Here is a 12,562-nt window from a genome sequence, read left to right on the forward strand (position 1 = left end):
TCTGTGTGGCCTATTTTTTTGGAAGAAAACATATTTCTCTAATCCCGTACAATCCCTTTAACCAAGAGAATGGGTTTAGGATCAAAATGATGTCAGATTATGAGTTTTGCTGCTCTTTCTTCCAGTGACTTGGAGAGTTTTGTAGAAGACGTAAAGAAGGATTCCAGCTGTACCCGAGGAGTCACTCTGAAGGACGTGGAGGATTGGGCGTTTGTCCTGCGTCAGATTGGTGAAGCCGTCTCTAATCTGAAAGGTAGGGACTAAGAGACGTCACGTGTGTTTAGGTTCTTCTTGTTCATCATATACCGCACTGTGTACAAACTTTTCGGCAGGGGTGAAAAAAATGCTGCAGAGTCAGAACGCTTCTACAGACAGAAGAGCTATTATTTTTATCAATTAACCAAGTAATGATTTAGTTTTCTTAATTTACTTTGAGTAACCAAAACTGCATCAAGGCATCACTTCTTCTAGGCACTTGTTACTGAAGGATCTCGGCAGGAGGTCGTTCCAAACATCTGAGAAAACTAACCCCAGATCTTCTCAGGATGTCACTTGTGCGAATTGTTCTATCTCTTTGTGTAATCCCAGGCTGAGTCTATGATGTAGGCTCTGTGGGGACCCGATCACCACTTCCAGGACTTTTTGTTCTTCTTTACACTGAAGATAGTTCTTTAGGGTCACCTTCCTTCTACTGAATTAATTTGGAACCAATCCGACACCTCATTGATGGTATTGCAGGATAGATAAGTATCTGCCTGTATGTCTCAGCATTGAGGACACCCTAAATCCTAACCAAATCCCTAAATTCCATTTGTCTAAATGCAGCCCCAAACTTCCAAGAACCCTCATCTTGAAACCCCTTTTTGCTTTGAAATTTTTGCCTGGGGGAGAAGGCGCCGATTCATCAAGACCAGAGATTTACTCATCGATCTTGATGGGGCGATAGATTGACAGTCAGACGTCCCTGATGCATCAAGAGTCTCTGCCTGGAGTAAGAGTTCTGGTGTAGGGAACACCACAGCTCATCAGGAATTACACAAGTTGTGCTGACGAGCCCCCCATCCCAATTTGCCTGTTTTGGCAGAGCTTGGGGAAACTGCATAAAAACACCAAAAGTCACAGTTTTCAGCAACTTCAAATTGCATAAAAATTTTGCAAATTTTCTATAAAAATTGCTTTGATGAATCGGGGGTGGGGGGCCTTGTATCTTTTTTCTGGACTTAGTCTTGCCAAGTTGTATGACCTGTGACATGAAACTCTTCCAAGTATAAATCATAGAGAACCTAAACACCTCTAACATCAAGAACCCCCCCATATGAAAAGATATACTTTATTAATATTATTAAAAGTAACAATTCGGTCTGACCACTATGCCAGTTGGTTTGACGTATTATATTCAGACATAATATTAGGTTTTCTATGTTACTTTTAATAATATTAATAAAGTATATATTTTACTATAGGATGAAACTGTCTTCCACAACCTCACCTTTGTAGCAGAGTGTGTCTGTTACTCACCCAGTTTTCAGCCTCATATCCACTTGTTTTATGTTTTGGTTAATAACTGTATTTCAACCTATGTATGAAAAATGATGATCATTACCACCTTTTTGGTATAATTTGTTGCTCATACACCATATACACGTATATTTATATATATATATATATATATATATATATATATATATATATATATATATATAGTTTTAGACACGGGTGTAAAGATTTGTGCTAGATATGATACTTTTTGGGCAAAATTTGATAAAATAGCACCACCTAGTGGTGTCATTACAACCTAAAATGTCGTCGTGTATTACAAAAGTGTAAGACCCCCGTTCCTGTAGTGTGAAGTGAGTCAGTCCATAACGTGTTTTAGTGCAAAAATTTAGAATGTTCAATTAGATTTTTCTGCAATTATTGATTTTTTTATATTTTGCATATTATTAAGAAATAATTTTTTGAAATTTTTGGGCAAAGTGAAGTCAACTTGCCTTTATTCTGACATCATTAAGTCTTCAACATAAAGGTAGCATGTTCTTTGTACTTTTAGGGGAATTTCCATACCTACAGAATAAAATGAGGGCTGTCTTACGGGTTGAGGTGGAAGCAGTTAGGTTTCTGAAGGAGGAGCCACATAAACTGGACAGCTTACTGAAGAGGATCCGAAACATGACTGATGCCCTGTCTGCCTTAAGAAGGTGAGCTCAATTCAATACATGCATTTTTTTTTCATGTTTAAAACTTAAAAGGAACAGATCGGGATTTTTTTATTACTGAAACAAGTGGCATGGCTGTTTAGGTCTCATCACATCGATAAAAATGATACCTGTCTCGTATGAATCCTATGTACCAGCGCTGAGATATCAAGCTTTGAAGTCACATACAAAGCAGGATGGAAGTGCATTGGGGGCGTGTCCATACGCTCAGGGTGCATCAACACGCCCCAATGCACTTCCAGGCTACTTTGTATGTTACTTCAAAAGATGGATTTCTTAGCACTGGCACATCGGATTACTACAAGACAGGTGTCATTTTTCTTGTTATTCTGTAATCTATACAGCTGAAAAACTTGTGTAATTTTTAACATAATCTTAACAGAGCCAGTTTAATAAAAAAAATCCTGACACCCGTGGGAGACCATTAAGGCAACAGAACCTCCTTCATATTTTAGTAGAAGTTGAGGTCAACCAGGACACTTTAAGGGGGTAACACAGCCATATTCTAGGACAAGCAGTTGTATAGAGTTGTCTGTTTCATCTCAACTAGATCTCATGGACAGTGTCGTTGCTGCACTGTTATCTATGAAAGCATGTGCTTAGGGGAAAATGAAGGAAAGTGGTACCGCAACTTCAATATTAGCAAAATTCTGAAGAGCGCTTCATCTCAAACAATTCTCGTGGCCACATGGTGTTTGCTTTATTTTATCTCTAGACATGTTTCTGATGGATCATCCAAGACTGTTGACTACAATCAAAATAACCAATACACCATCAGCGAGAAAGTTACCGAAACGGAAATGATCCAAAGCAAAGAAGAGAAGAGTAAAGTCTATCTTCAGTCAGCGCCGATCGAACCAGGAGCCACAGTAGAAGGCCAGACTACCTCCGTGAAGTCAGAGGTGGTACCGTTGTCTGCTGGAGTTAAAGTTCTCCACGTGCAGAGTTCACCCGTCCTCATGCAGCAATCCCAACACTCCTCAGCTCTGGTGAACCATGCCTTTACTTCCAATACCCAGAGCAGCAATTTAGTAGATTCATCAGCAAATCACCAGTCATCAAGCACAGCAGCTCCTGCGACACCGGAGCACACTCCAACGGCACAACCTACTCAACTAAACAACGGATCCTCTGGCCAAAGCTTATTTATTGAAGAAATTCAACATGTAAGCTACAGGAATCGAGCAGTGTCTATAGAGGTACATGAAATACTAGAGTATTATTCTTTATGCATAATGGTGTCAGACTTTATTGTATGGCCCCCCAATGTTCCCTCACAAGACATTGTAGTCCCAGTGAGTAGGAAAGTTAGGAGGACTGAGGACTCATAATTAGCTAAGGTAGGGAGTGGGTTTATGGTAATACTAATATCCTTGAGGTCTGCGGCAGTGAAGGGTTTGATATGAGTATCACTGGTAGCCTTGACCAAAGAAAGAGTTAAATTGTGTATCCCTGGTGGTCTATGGCAGTGTATGAGTGGGCATTATTACCAGCATCATTGGTGGTCTAGAGCAGGTTTATACATACTCGGCATTGATTGCATGTTTCTCCTTCTAGGAAGCAGAGAGGAAATTTGAAGAAAAAAGACAAAACTTGGACCATTACAATGGGAAAGAATTTGAGAAGATGCTGGAAGAAGCACAAGCCAATATAATGAAGTCAATACCCAGCCTAGAAATGCCATCCCAGACTTCAAAACTAGAGAGCCTAGAAAAACTAGAGGTCAATGGTATGATCCACGATAAAGAACAATGTCCTTTACTTACTAGCTTTAGGATCTTAGGTGTTTAATGTGGGATTTTCTATATTTTGAGAATATAAATAGAACACGTATAAAGGTATCTCATTGGGTACCTGTTTGTTTTTGGGTAACTTATGAACAGGAAATATAGATTAATTTCTAAAGTTGGGAAAAGGTGTGAGAGCTTTTCGTTCTCCGTGGACCTTTGCATCTTCTTCTTAGTAGGTTACATACATATGGAGTAGGGTTGGTGGACATCTGACCAGTGATCCAGTTGAACCACACATCTCTGGTCATGTAGCAGCATCAAGACCAGCGTTAGCTGTGGTTATGGCTTACACTTGTTTTGTCTTTTAGAAGGAGGTCAAGAAAGTGAGCAAGAAAATGATAAGTTAATCAAGTCTCCTCCTCCACCCCCTCCTCGTCGCATGTACCCCCTTGGAAGTAGTTTGAGCACTTCATGGACGTCTGACTGGAAAGACAGCAAGGTGAGAGGAGTCTGTGGTGCCACTTTGTCTGCCATCTACAAGTCACAAGTTAATCACTAGACTTTGTACGTCTGTGACTACAAAATGTCCTTCATGCGATGTAGTCCGAGCATCCAAAAAGCATTATACCAGGATCCCAATAACACCTTATTATGTCCTTTGTAAATCAATATAGGATTTGGAAGACGTCCCTCCTCCACCACCACCGAAAACCATCAAGCCAGAAATGGAGAGTCCCATCAAGACTTCTCAAGTAGATGAGGAGGAAGAGGAAGGAGAGAGAATCATGGCAGAACTTCAGGTAACTGCCTCATTTTATTTTTCATGTAGTACAATAGTTTTTGCCTTTTAGGTTTCTGCCATGTAGGGAAAACTAGGAAAGGATCCAGGAGATTATTTTTATAGTGGATGGGTTTTGACCCTGTTTTACAACAGTGATGCAGATGAGAACATAGCCTAAAAGAGGGCTCGTCACTGAGTCCAAAGTGGCTAGTTTTGCTCTTGATTTATTCCCACTGCCCTCCCAAGTACTCAGGTTCGTATTTTCTTAAAATCCACCATACGGTCCCAGAGATATGGGTCTTTTTATCTAGTGCTAATTTTTATAGTCTTTACCAAGGAGGCGAGGCTCATAGGGTAATAATGCATAGTTGCCAAAAGACACTCCCCCCAGGAGCAGCATGAATAAAATAATCACAAAAAGCGGCCCTTTTAACTTGGCAACATGTCTTCTTTAAAATAGTGGTGGCCATTATAAGACATCTTCCCCCATACCCCTGCACCTCTCTACCCACCTGTAAAAGGAAGTTATTATTTGTAGCTGATCAGTAGCCTCTCCCTGCTGCAGAGCTCAGCGTTATAGAAGGTGTCACCCTCCTCTACTTTAGACTCGATTGGAAGAGACTGATGGCAGCTCTTCGGTTCTCCATGGTTGGGCATAGCATTCAATCTACAGGAGTGCTGATGCACCACTGGTTTGGACTATAACCACCTATGTATATATTAAATTTCTTGTATATCTTAGGACTTAGGAGAATATAGAAAAAATATTTCTGTGTCAGTTCTAAGATTGTGTATCACGTTGTACATCTCGTAGGCTTTCCAGAAGTGCTCTGTAGTGGAAATCAATTCAAAGGTGCAATATGAGCCCCCTAAATCAGAGGTTCACGAGAGAGATTACAGAACTTCGGGTTTAGCTCTACCCAAGGAAAAGAAGGTAATTTCATGTGTGAGGCCGATCAGTAACCTTCTAGGCCTATACAACTAACCCAAAGTTACTAAAACCACTGCAATATCCCAAGCTGCTAGACGTCTCTTGTGTATCTAACTGACTTACAAGATGTCTTATCCCTAGTGGATACTTCTCACCTCACTTTCAACCTTGCATGCAGATCTACAGTTTCTCATTGGTCTGTATATTTACTGACAGCTCGGAATCTGTGTTTCTTGCATGTTTGACATCTACAAAGAGCCTGCTATGATTACGTACATTCTGGGAAATGTAGTTAAATGGGTTGTATGGATTTGAAACCCATTGATATTCGTAGTTAATAGAGGGGGGGTTCCCCTTGCTGAAATCCTCAATTCTTAGCAAGATCGGAGAGCAACCTTTAAAAGAGGGTCTCTCTCTCTGAAGGACCTGTCCTGTCCTGCATTACACAAACAGCCCAATGATTTGGATTGACATTGTGTAATTCTTAGTTTAGCCTGTGGTGGCTACTGCAGGGAAATGCAACACTTACGGTTATATAAAAGGGAGTTAAATGAGCACCGATTGGTTGATTGGCGCCTTTTTATGGTCAGAAATCTGCCCTTCCAAACCTTTTGAGCTCCTGTAGATGACAGACTAAACATCGGATCACACTCTGACCAATGTTAGTCCAAGGGGTCATGCACATGTCCAATATTTTAATTCGACCGAGTCGGTCCTAAGAAAAATCGCAGCATGCGTGGTTTGGATCCATGCAAGTCCATGGCTCTGTCAAAAAATTGGACTTAGGCCGGGATCACACGTGCAAGACCAAGAAACTCACGAGTCTCGCATCTCAATATCCGGCACTGCCGCCGACACTCGGGATCGGAGCGTGCGGCTGCATAGAAATACATGCAGCCGCACACTCCGGTCCCGAGTGCCGGCGGCAAGATGCGAGACTCGTGCGAGTTTCTCGCACATGTGATCCCGGCCTTACAAAATAAAGAAGATGGTGACATTTTTTTCCCCATCTTCTCCATATCTGAGAATATCAGATTACACGGTGATCATTCTCTGATCAGAGCGTGATTAGCATAATCGGACAGATTTTCACGGCCGAGAGAAAATACGGTCTTGTGACCCCATCCTTAGGCACAGCGGGTGTGAATATTCCTTGCTGTGTATCTATGTGTTTGGTGAACTAATTTAGAGACCTTTATGAATAAATAAAAAAATATTACAAATTTTAATTTTATTTTTTTTTATATATTTCCAAGAAATATTTTTAGCTTTCTCTCTAGATTTTACTAGAATTGTACAGTACGGCTATAGTTTGTTTAAAATGCTTTTGCTTATTTATTTTTTTTTTTATTTAGTCAAGATGTAAGTCAGCATATTTCATCTCTATAATTAACAACATACTTACCATTTATTATAGATTTATTTCACTTTTATTGAGAAATACATTTCTAATTAAGTTGATTTCCCCTCTAATATTTCCTCATAGGTGTCATGCATTATTTCAAAAGAAAGTGTAAGTCCTGAAAGCCCAAAACTTGTTGAAAGCAAAGAGGACAAGTGGAAAATTCAATCGATACCAAGTTCTGCACCTGTTTCTGCTCAGATTAGGCAGGTGGAGAAGGTTGTAGCGAATGAACAGTCAACCTACAGTCTATTAATAGGCAGGGACCAGCCGAGCTCTAAAGATAGCGAAGAATCTAATAAAGAGATTAAAAATGAAGAATTGGTAAACCTGGGCATATATAAATTTCACAATAAGAAAAACCTAAAGCCCTTGAGTTCTACAATGCAAGAGGTGGTTAATGGAGGAACAGATCACAAAATCTCAGAGTCCAAATCCACATTTGTCAAAGTTTCTAGTGTAGAGAGCCAGGATAGCCCAGTAGGTAGTTCTCCAACCCAAGAACAGGGAATGCCCTACTTAGATTTAGGCCAAACAGTTGTATTAAGACAGAAGAATACTCGAAGGACTACAAGTCAACAGAGTGAGGACATTGAATCTCCAACTATCTCATCACCTGAACCAAGATCTCCAGCAGATAACATTGCTTTTATTATCACGAATACTCAGGTTCAGGTCCTGTCAACAGGTGAAGTACAAGATATTGTAAACCGGAAAGGTGGAGAGGTACAAACTGTTTCCGTGGATAAAGAAAATGTGAAAATTCCTTCCAACAATTCCGACCTACAAGATCCGGTTGAGTGCACAGACAAAAAGCCGGTCATTATCATTTTTGATGAACCAATGGATATAAAATCCGCCTATAAAAGGTTATCAACAATATTTGAAGAATGTGATGATGACTTGGAAAAAATTATGTCAGCGGCAAAGATTGATGAGGAGGAGGAGGAGGAAGAAGAAGATAAAGAACCAATTGTTTCTCCAGCCAAAGAAGAAAAGGTTGAAGAAACCAAAGTGGTCAATAATCAGGAAAGTCTTTTGTCTCCAAATAAAAGCAGATTTAATTATCCATCTCTAGCAGAAATGAAGAAGAGTATGTTTCTCGATAATACTGTCTCCCAAGGAATCCCCGTAGACGAAGAAAAGTCAGATATTTCCGACGACCTGTATGGCCAGAGACAAGACGTCAAGAAAAAGTTTAAGTTCAAATTTCCCAAAAAACAGCTGGTGGCTCTCACCCAAGCCATCCGTACAGGGACAAAAACTGGGAAGAAGACCCTACAAGTCGTGGTCTACGAGGATGAGGAGGAGCTCGATGGGACTGTAAAGCAACACAAAGAAGCAAAAAGGTTTGAAATTGAAAGATCGAAGTGCAAAGAAGACGATAGCCAAACAGAAGGCCTCAACTTTGAAGAACCAGATTGTGTGTCGAGAACCGATGAGATCAGGCAAAATACATACAGAACCTTAGACAGTCTTGAGCAAACCATAAAGCAGCTAGAAAGTACAATAAGTGAAATGAACCCAAAACCAGGATCTGATCTCATAGAATCCAGAGACAATAACAAAATGTTGATGATCACCTCTGTGGTTGTTAAAGAATCTGCGTTAATGGATGATACAAAACCAGTTGTTGAGACTCCATCATCCATACCTACTACAGCACGTAAGGTACCAGTGCACAAGACTGCTAAAACCTAACAGTGTGCCGATGACAAATTGGTGCCTAATCCTCTGAGTGGTGTTCTTCTGGTGATTGGCTTTTCCTGTAGGTGTCTAACAAGATGCTGGTTTAATAAGCTTGATAACTTGGTGATGGGCAGATGAAGAACAAAACAGAACCTGCTTGATTGACATGACCTGTGTTTTTTTATTTCTTCCATGATTTTTATAACCTCTGATGTTTCTTCTGCATGACTATAGAGATTGATATGATGTTGGTCAAGCATGGAATGTGAACACTGGGTGAAATCAGTTCTGTCATTTGATTTGTTATTTTTTTCTGTCTCTCTCTTCCTGTTGGCTGTTCCTGTAGGGATCAAATGGAGCTTCACAAACCAGCAGAATGCCAATACCAATGTCTTCTAAAACTAGACAAGGAAGTATGGAAAAAACTAGCAAACAGCCAAAGCTACAGGAGCCACAACGTCAATTCAGACAGGTAGTTTTACCTTAGAAACGCAATTTTGGAAGGACAAAAAAGATTTTGAAAACTAAAAATAACTTCAAGCCAAGTTACTGAATCAGTGTAACCAAAACAAGGATAGCGTATGCTTTCACTCTTGTTTTTGTTAAACATCTGGATCTGGTGGCATGAGAAATCCTGTAGTATTATCTCACTCTTGCCATATCTCTGCATGCCTGCAATAAAAACACCCACTGCTTGGTTCCACTTCAAGATGTTCAGCTGAGATGAGTGAAACCTCGGCTTACACTGTGGTAACATGCGACAGCCCAAAATCAGAGTGCACGTGTGTGCAGTGGTGTCTTTGTCGTCCGGTACTAACATGTATGTGCCACCGCATTCCATTAACCGCTTGCCACCATTCTCCTCACAATGCATGTAGCAGAGCACCGCACTATCTCCCAGGTTGGGCGCCACATCTTTCACGTCCCAAGTTCTCCAAAACTTTCTGTGCTTTATGGTTTCTGCCAGGTCCAGTGAAAACATTAAATGTTTCCATTTGGGTGGGGGCTTTTTTTCCTGCGCCCCTGTTGGTGTATTAATGTTAAACATTTTGACAAACTGTCTCCCGCCATCTTTATTTGCAGGCTAACGGAGGTACTAAGAAAGCTGGTGGGGATATTAAGGCTGCTTCCCCTACTTTATCTGCTTCTAAGATTCCAGCTCTTTCTCCTAACACTGGAAAAAGCAGCTCTGTTTCTTCTCAGTGTAATGATACCTCTAACCCCCATAATCCGCCTGTGAAGTCTCACGTCCCCGTAACCAATTCTAACTCTCAGCCCAGTCGTACCGTTAACGCTTCCTCCCTTATCCGTCCTGTTCATAATGGCACGTCGAAGCTGCAGAGCCCAACCTATTCAGGTAAAGGTCACCATCTCTCATTTTCACTGCAGAATGCAAATGGCAGACCATCTCCTCCTTCTCCTTCCTCTTCTGCTACTTCCCCCTCTACTTCTGTCTCTCCCACTTCACTGACTCACGGTATGAAGAGCATCCGTACCATCCACACACCTAGCTTCACCAGCTACAAGTCACAGAATGGAAGCGCCAACAAGGTCGCAACGCCAAAGGACTCCTCCTAACTTGTGCAGACTCATCAGTCTAGGCGTCGTCAGTGCAGCACCACCTGCAGCGCCCTCCGCTGGCATGTTGTCGTCATCTATGTACATAACACACCGATGTATCCTTGTCCAGATAGTTGCTGTTGTAATTATAGGCCTTTTCTTTTCTTGGTCCCCGTTTCTATGTAAATTAGTGCGTGTGTGTGTGTGACTGTATATATATTACTATTCTGTATGTCTGCATGTGTGTGTAAATCTTCGGAAGGCATTACGTGAGGATGCAGATTATTTTTTGTATAGACTATTTTTCATTATCGGACTTGCAGGAGATGAATCTTCGAGCGTGGAGTTTTTTTGCTTTTATTTTACAATCATGCTGGCTTTGACTACAGATTTCTATTTTTCTCAATTATACATCACGATTGCTTTTATTTTGTTTTGCCAAAATATTTTCTTATAATGAGACATAGAATATGTTTATAGTATTTTGGGGAATTCGGGAGGGCTGGGAAGGGGGTCAACCAAGAGAAATATTCTTAAAGGGATTCTTTCATCAAAAATAAATCTTCTATAAATGAAAAAAAAAAGTTCTAAAATTGGGGACTAGAAAATATTTTCTTACTAGAATAGTTAGGAAATATTCAGCACTCGATGTAAATATTTGTAGAAATGTCACATTCTGACTACACAGAGATAAGCGACATTGCCTAGGTGCCGATTATCTCAGTACCCAGTAGAGGCCGGTCATTGATCGCTTTGCAGAAATTCATTGTTTAAGGTAGAGGTTCTTCAGCAGCTGCAGTGATTATTATACAATTTTGTTGCCCCCATCTGCAGCAAAATATCATAATAAATCCCCCAGGTTCTGTAAAATTATGAAGACATTTTATATCAATTAATAGTAGAAAGGAATATATGCATTACTATTGAAAAAAGAGGTTCTGCAGCAGCTCACGTGTATTTTATAGACTAACGAGCCCCCTGCTATTAAATTATAATATTATACGACATTGTGGCTTGGTGCTTTTATAGTCGTGATATTTATATATTTTATGTTACTTGGTAAATGTCTATCAAAATGTCAATTGTATATTTTCCAATGTGCGCAAAAGAATTTGCCACAAAGCAAAACACTGACAATGCTGCAAAATATACAGCAAACAAAGCATATTTTATTTTAATAATAAAGTTATGGAAAATTTTAATTTTGTAACGTAACTTCATTTGGAGGCCTTTATGGAAAAAACCCCCCACAAGAACTATAGGTAATATTTTTGATGATCGACCCCCTTTAAGTGGCACCACTGCCCCTGTGGTTATACTCGAGAACATGAATCGTGTAGACTCTTGCTCGGAAGATTTCACATATTTATCGGTTTAGATTTTTCAGATTGCTACTGCCGACCATATTCTTTTTTTATTATTGTCCTGTGATGCACATTACGGGCCTGTACATAGACATACTTTTTACTTTTACATAGAAACGTGCTCATGATTTGTACAGTTAGGCAATGCGGGCCAGTAGGGGGCAGTACAACTACAACTCCTTTCATCCCAGCGAAGCAGACGACAGCAGTTGTAGTCCTGGCCAGGCATTGCCTAACGCTCATTGTTTATGCATGCGTTCAAACAATGGCAACTTGGAAAGAAAGAGTTTGCACAGATTTTGTAAATTTCTGAATTTGTATAACTACTGTATCAAATATCTGTAAAAAGCAGATCACTTTTCTGAAATAAAATAAAGTGATGCATGCGGTTCTCTATATGATGTGTCCTGTTGAATAAATGCAGATTTTTCTTTTTTTATGGTGGTATGGAGAAACAAAACAGTCACCGGCCTGAGACCCAAAGCTGGTTGTACACTATGATGTGTAAAAGAGTAATTATTGTTTTAATTTTTATTCCACAAATCAATAGTACATCTGAAAATAGGAAACTTTGTAATATATCTTATCGGCTTCTTTCTTTTCCTGGACTGATCATTCATTCTCAAAATTCTCAATTCTTGAGTACAATCTGGCAATTGGAGCTCATAAGAGCTATGTAGATGGGAGGAGCTCTGCTTCTAGCTCCTCCCTCTCTGCTATAGATAGAACGTTATGAGCACCAACTGTAATTTCTTATCTCAGTAATGTAACAATCTGTTTTCACTGAATTCAGATTTTATTCAAGAATTGAGAATTTTGAAAATCAACGATCAATTCCAGGAGAAAGAAGCAGATTTCTCTGATAAGATATATTATAAAGGTTCTCATT

The 12,562-nt window shown here is 40.0% G+C and overlaps 1 protein-coding gene across 12 annotated transcripts in view; it reads left to right on the forward strand.

Annotated features, from left to right (window-relative positions):
- Positions 1-12,071, forward strand: part of KIAA1217 (KIAA1217 ortholog) — a 506,736-nt gene extending 494,665 nt beyond the window's left edge. For 11 of the 12 annotated variants that reach the window (XM_077268371.1, XM_077268369.1, XM_077268370.1 and 8 more), the window contains 10 exons: positions 126-253; positions 2,051-2,198; positions 2,932-3,415; positions 3,774-3,945; positions 4,315-4,445; positions 4,621-4,746; positions 5,542-5,661; positions 7,145-8,731; positions 9,096-9,221; positions 9,833-12,071. In XM_077268371.1, coding sequence (XP_077124486.1) covers positions 126-253; positions 2,051-2,198; positions 2,932-3,415; positions 3,774-3,945; positions 4,315-4,445; positions 4,621-4,746; positions 5,542-5,661; positions 7,145-8,731; positions 9,096-9,221; positions 9,833-10,327 — 3,517 coding nt within the window. In that variant the 3' untranslated portion in view covers positions 10,328-12,071. The remainder of the gene's footprint in view (positions 1-125; positions 254-2,050; positions 2,199-2,931; positions 3,416-3,773; positions 3,946-4,314; positions 4,446-4,620; positions 4,747-5,541; positions 5,662-7,144; positions 8,732-9,095; positions 9,222-9,832) is intronic. The other variant, XM_077268372.1, reaches the window with a different exon arrangement.
- Positions 12,072-12,562: the final 491 nt, after the last annotated feature.

Source organism: Ranitomeya variabilis, chromosome 6, assembly GCF_051348905.1.
Source record: "Ranitomeya variabilis isolate aRanVar5 chromosome 6, aRanVar5.hap1, whole genome shotgun sequence".
In the NCBI taxonomy this organism is placed as follows: domain Eukaryota; kingdom Metazoa; phylum Chordata; class Amphibia; order Anura; family Dendrobatidae; genus Ranitomeya; species Ranitomeya variabilis.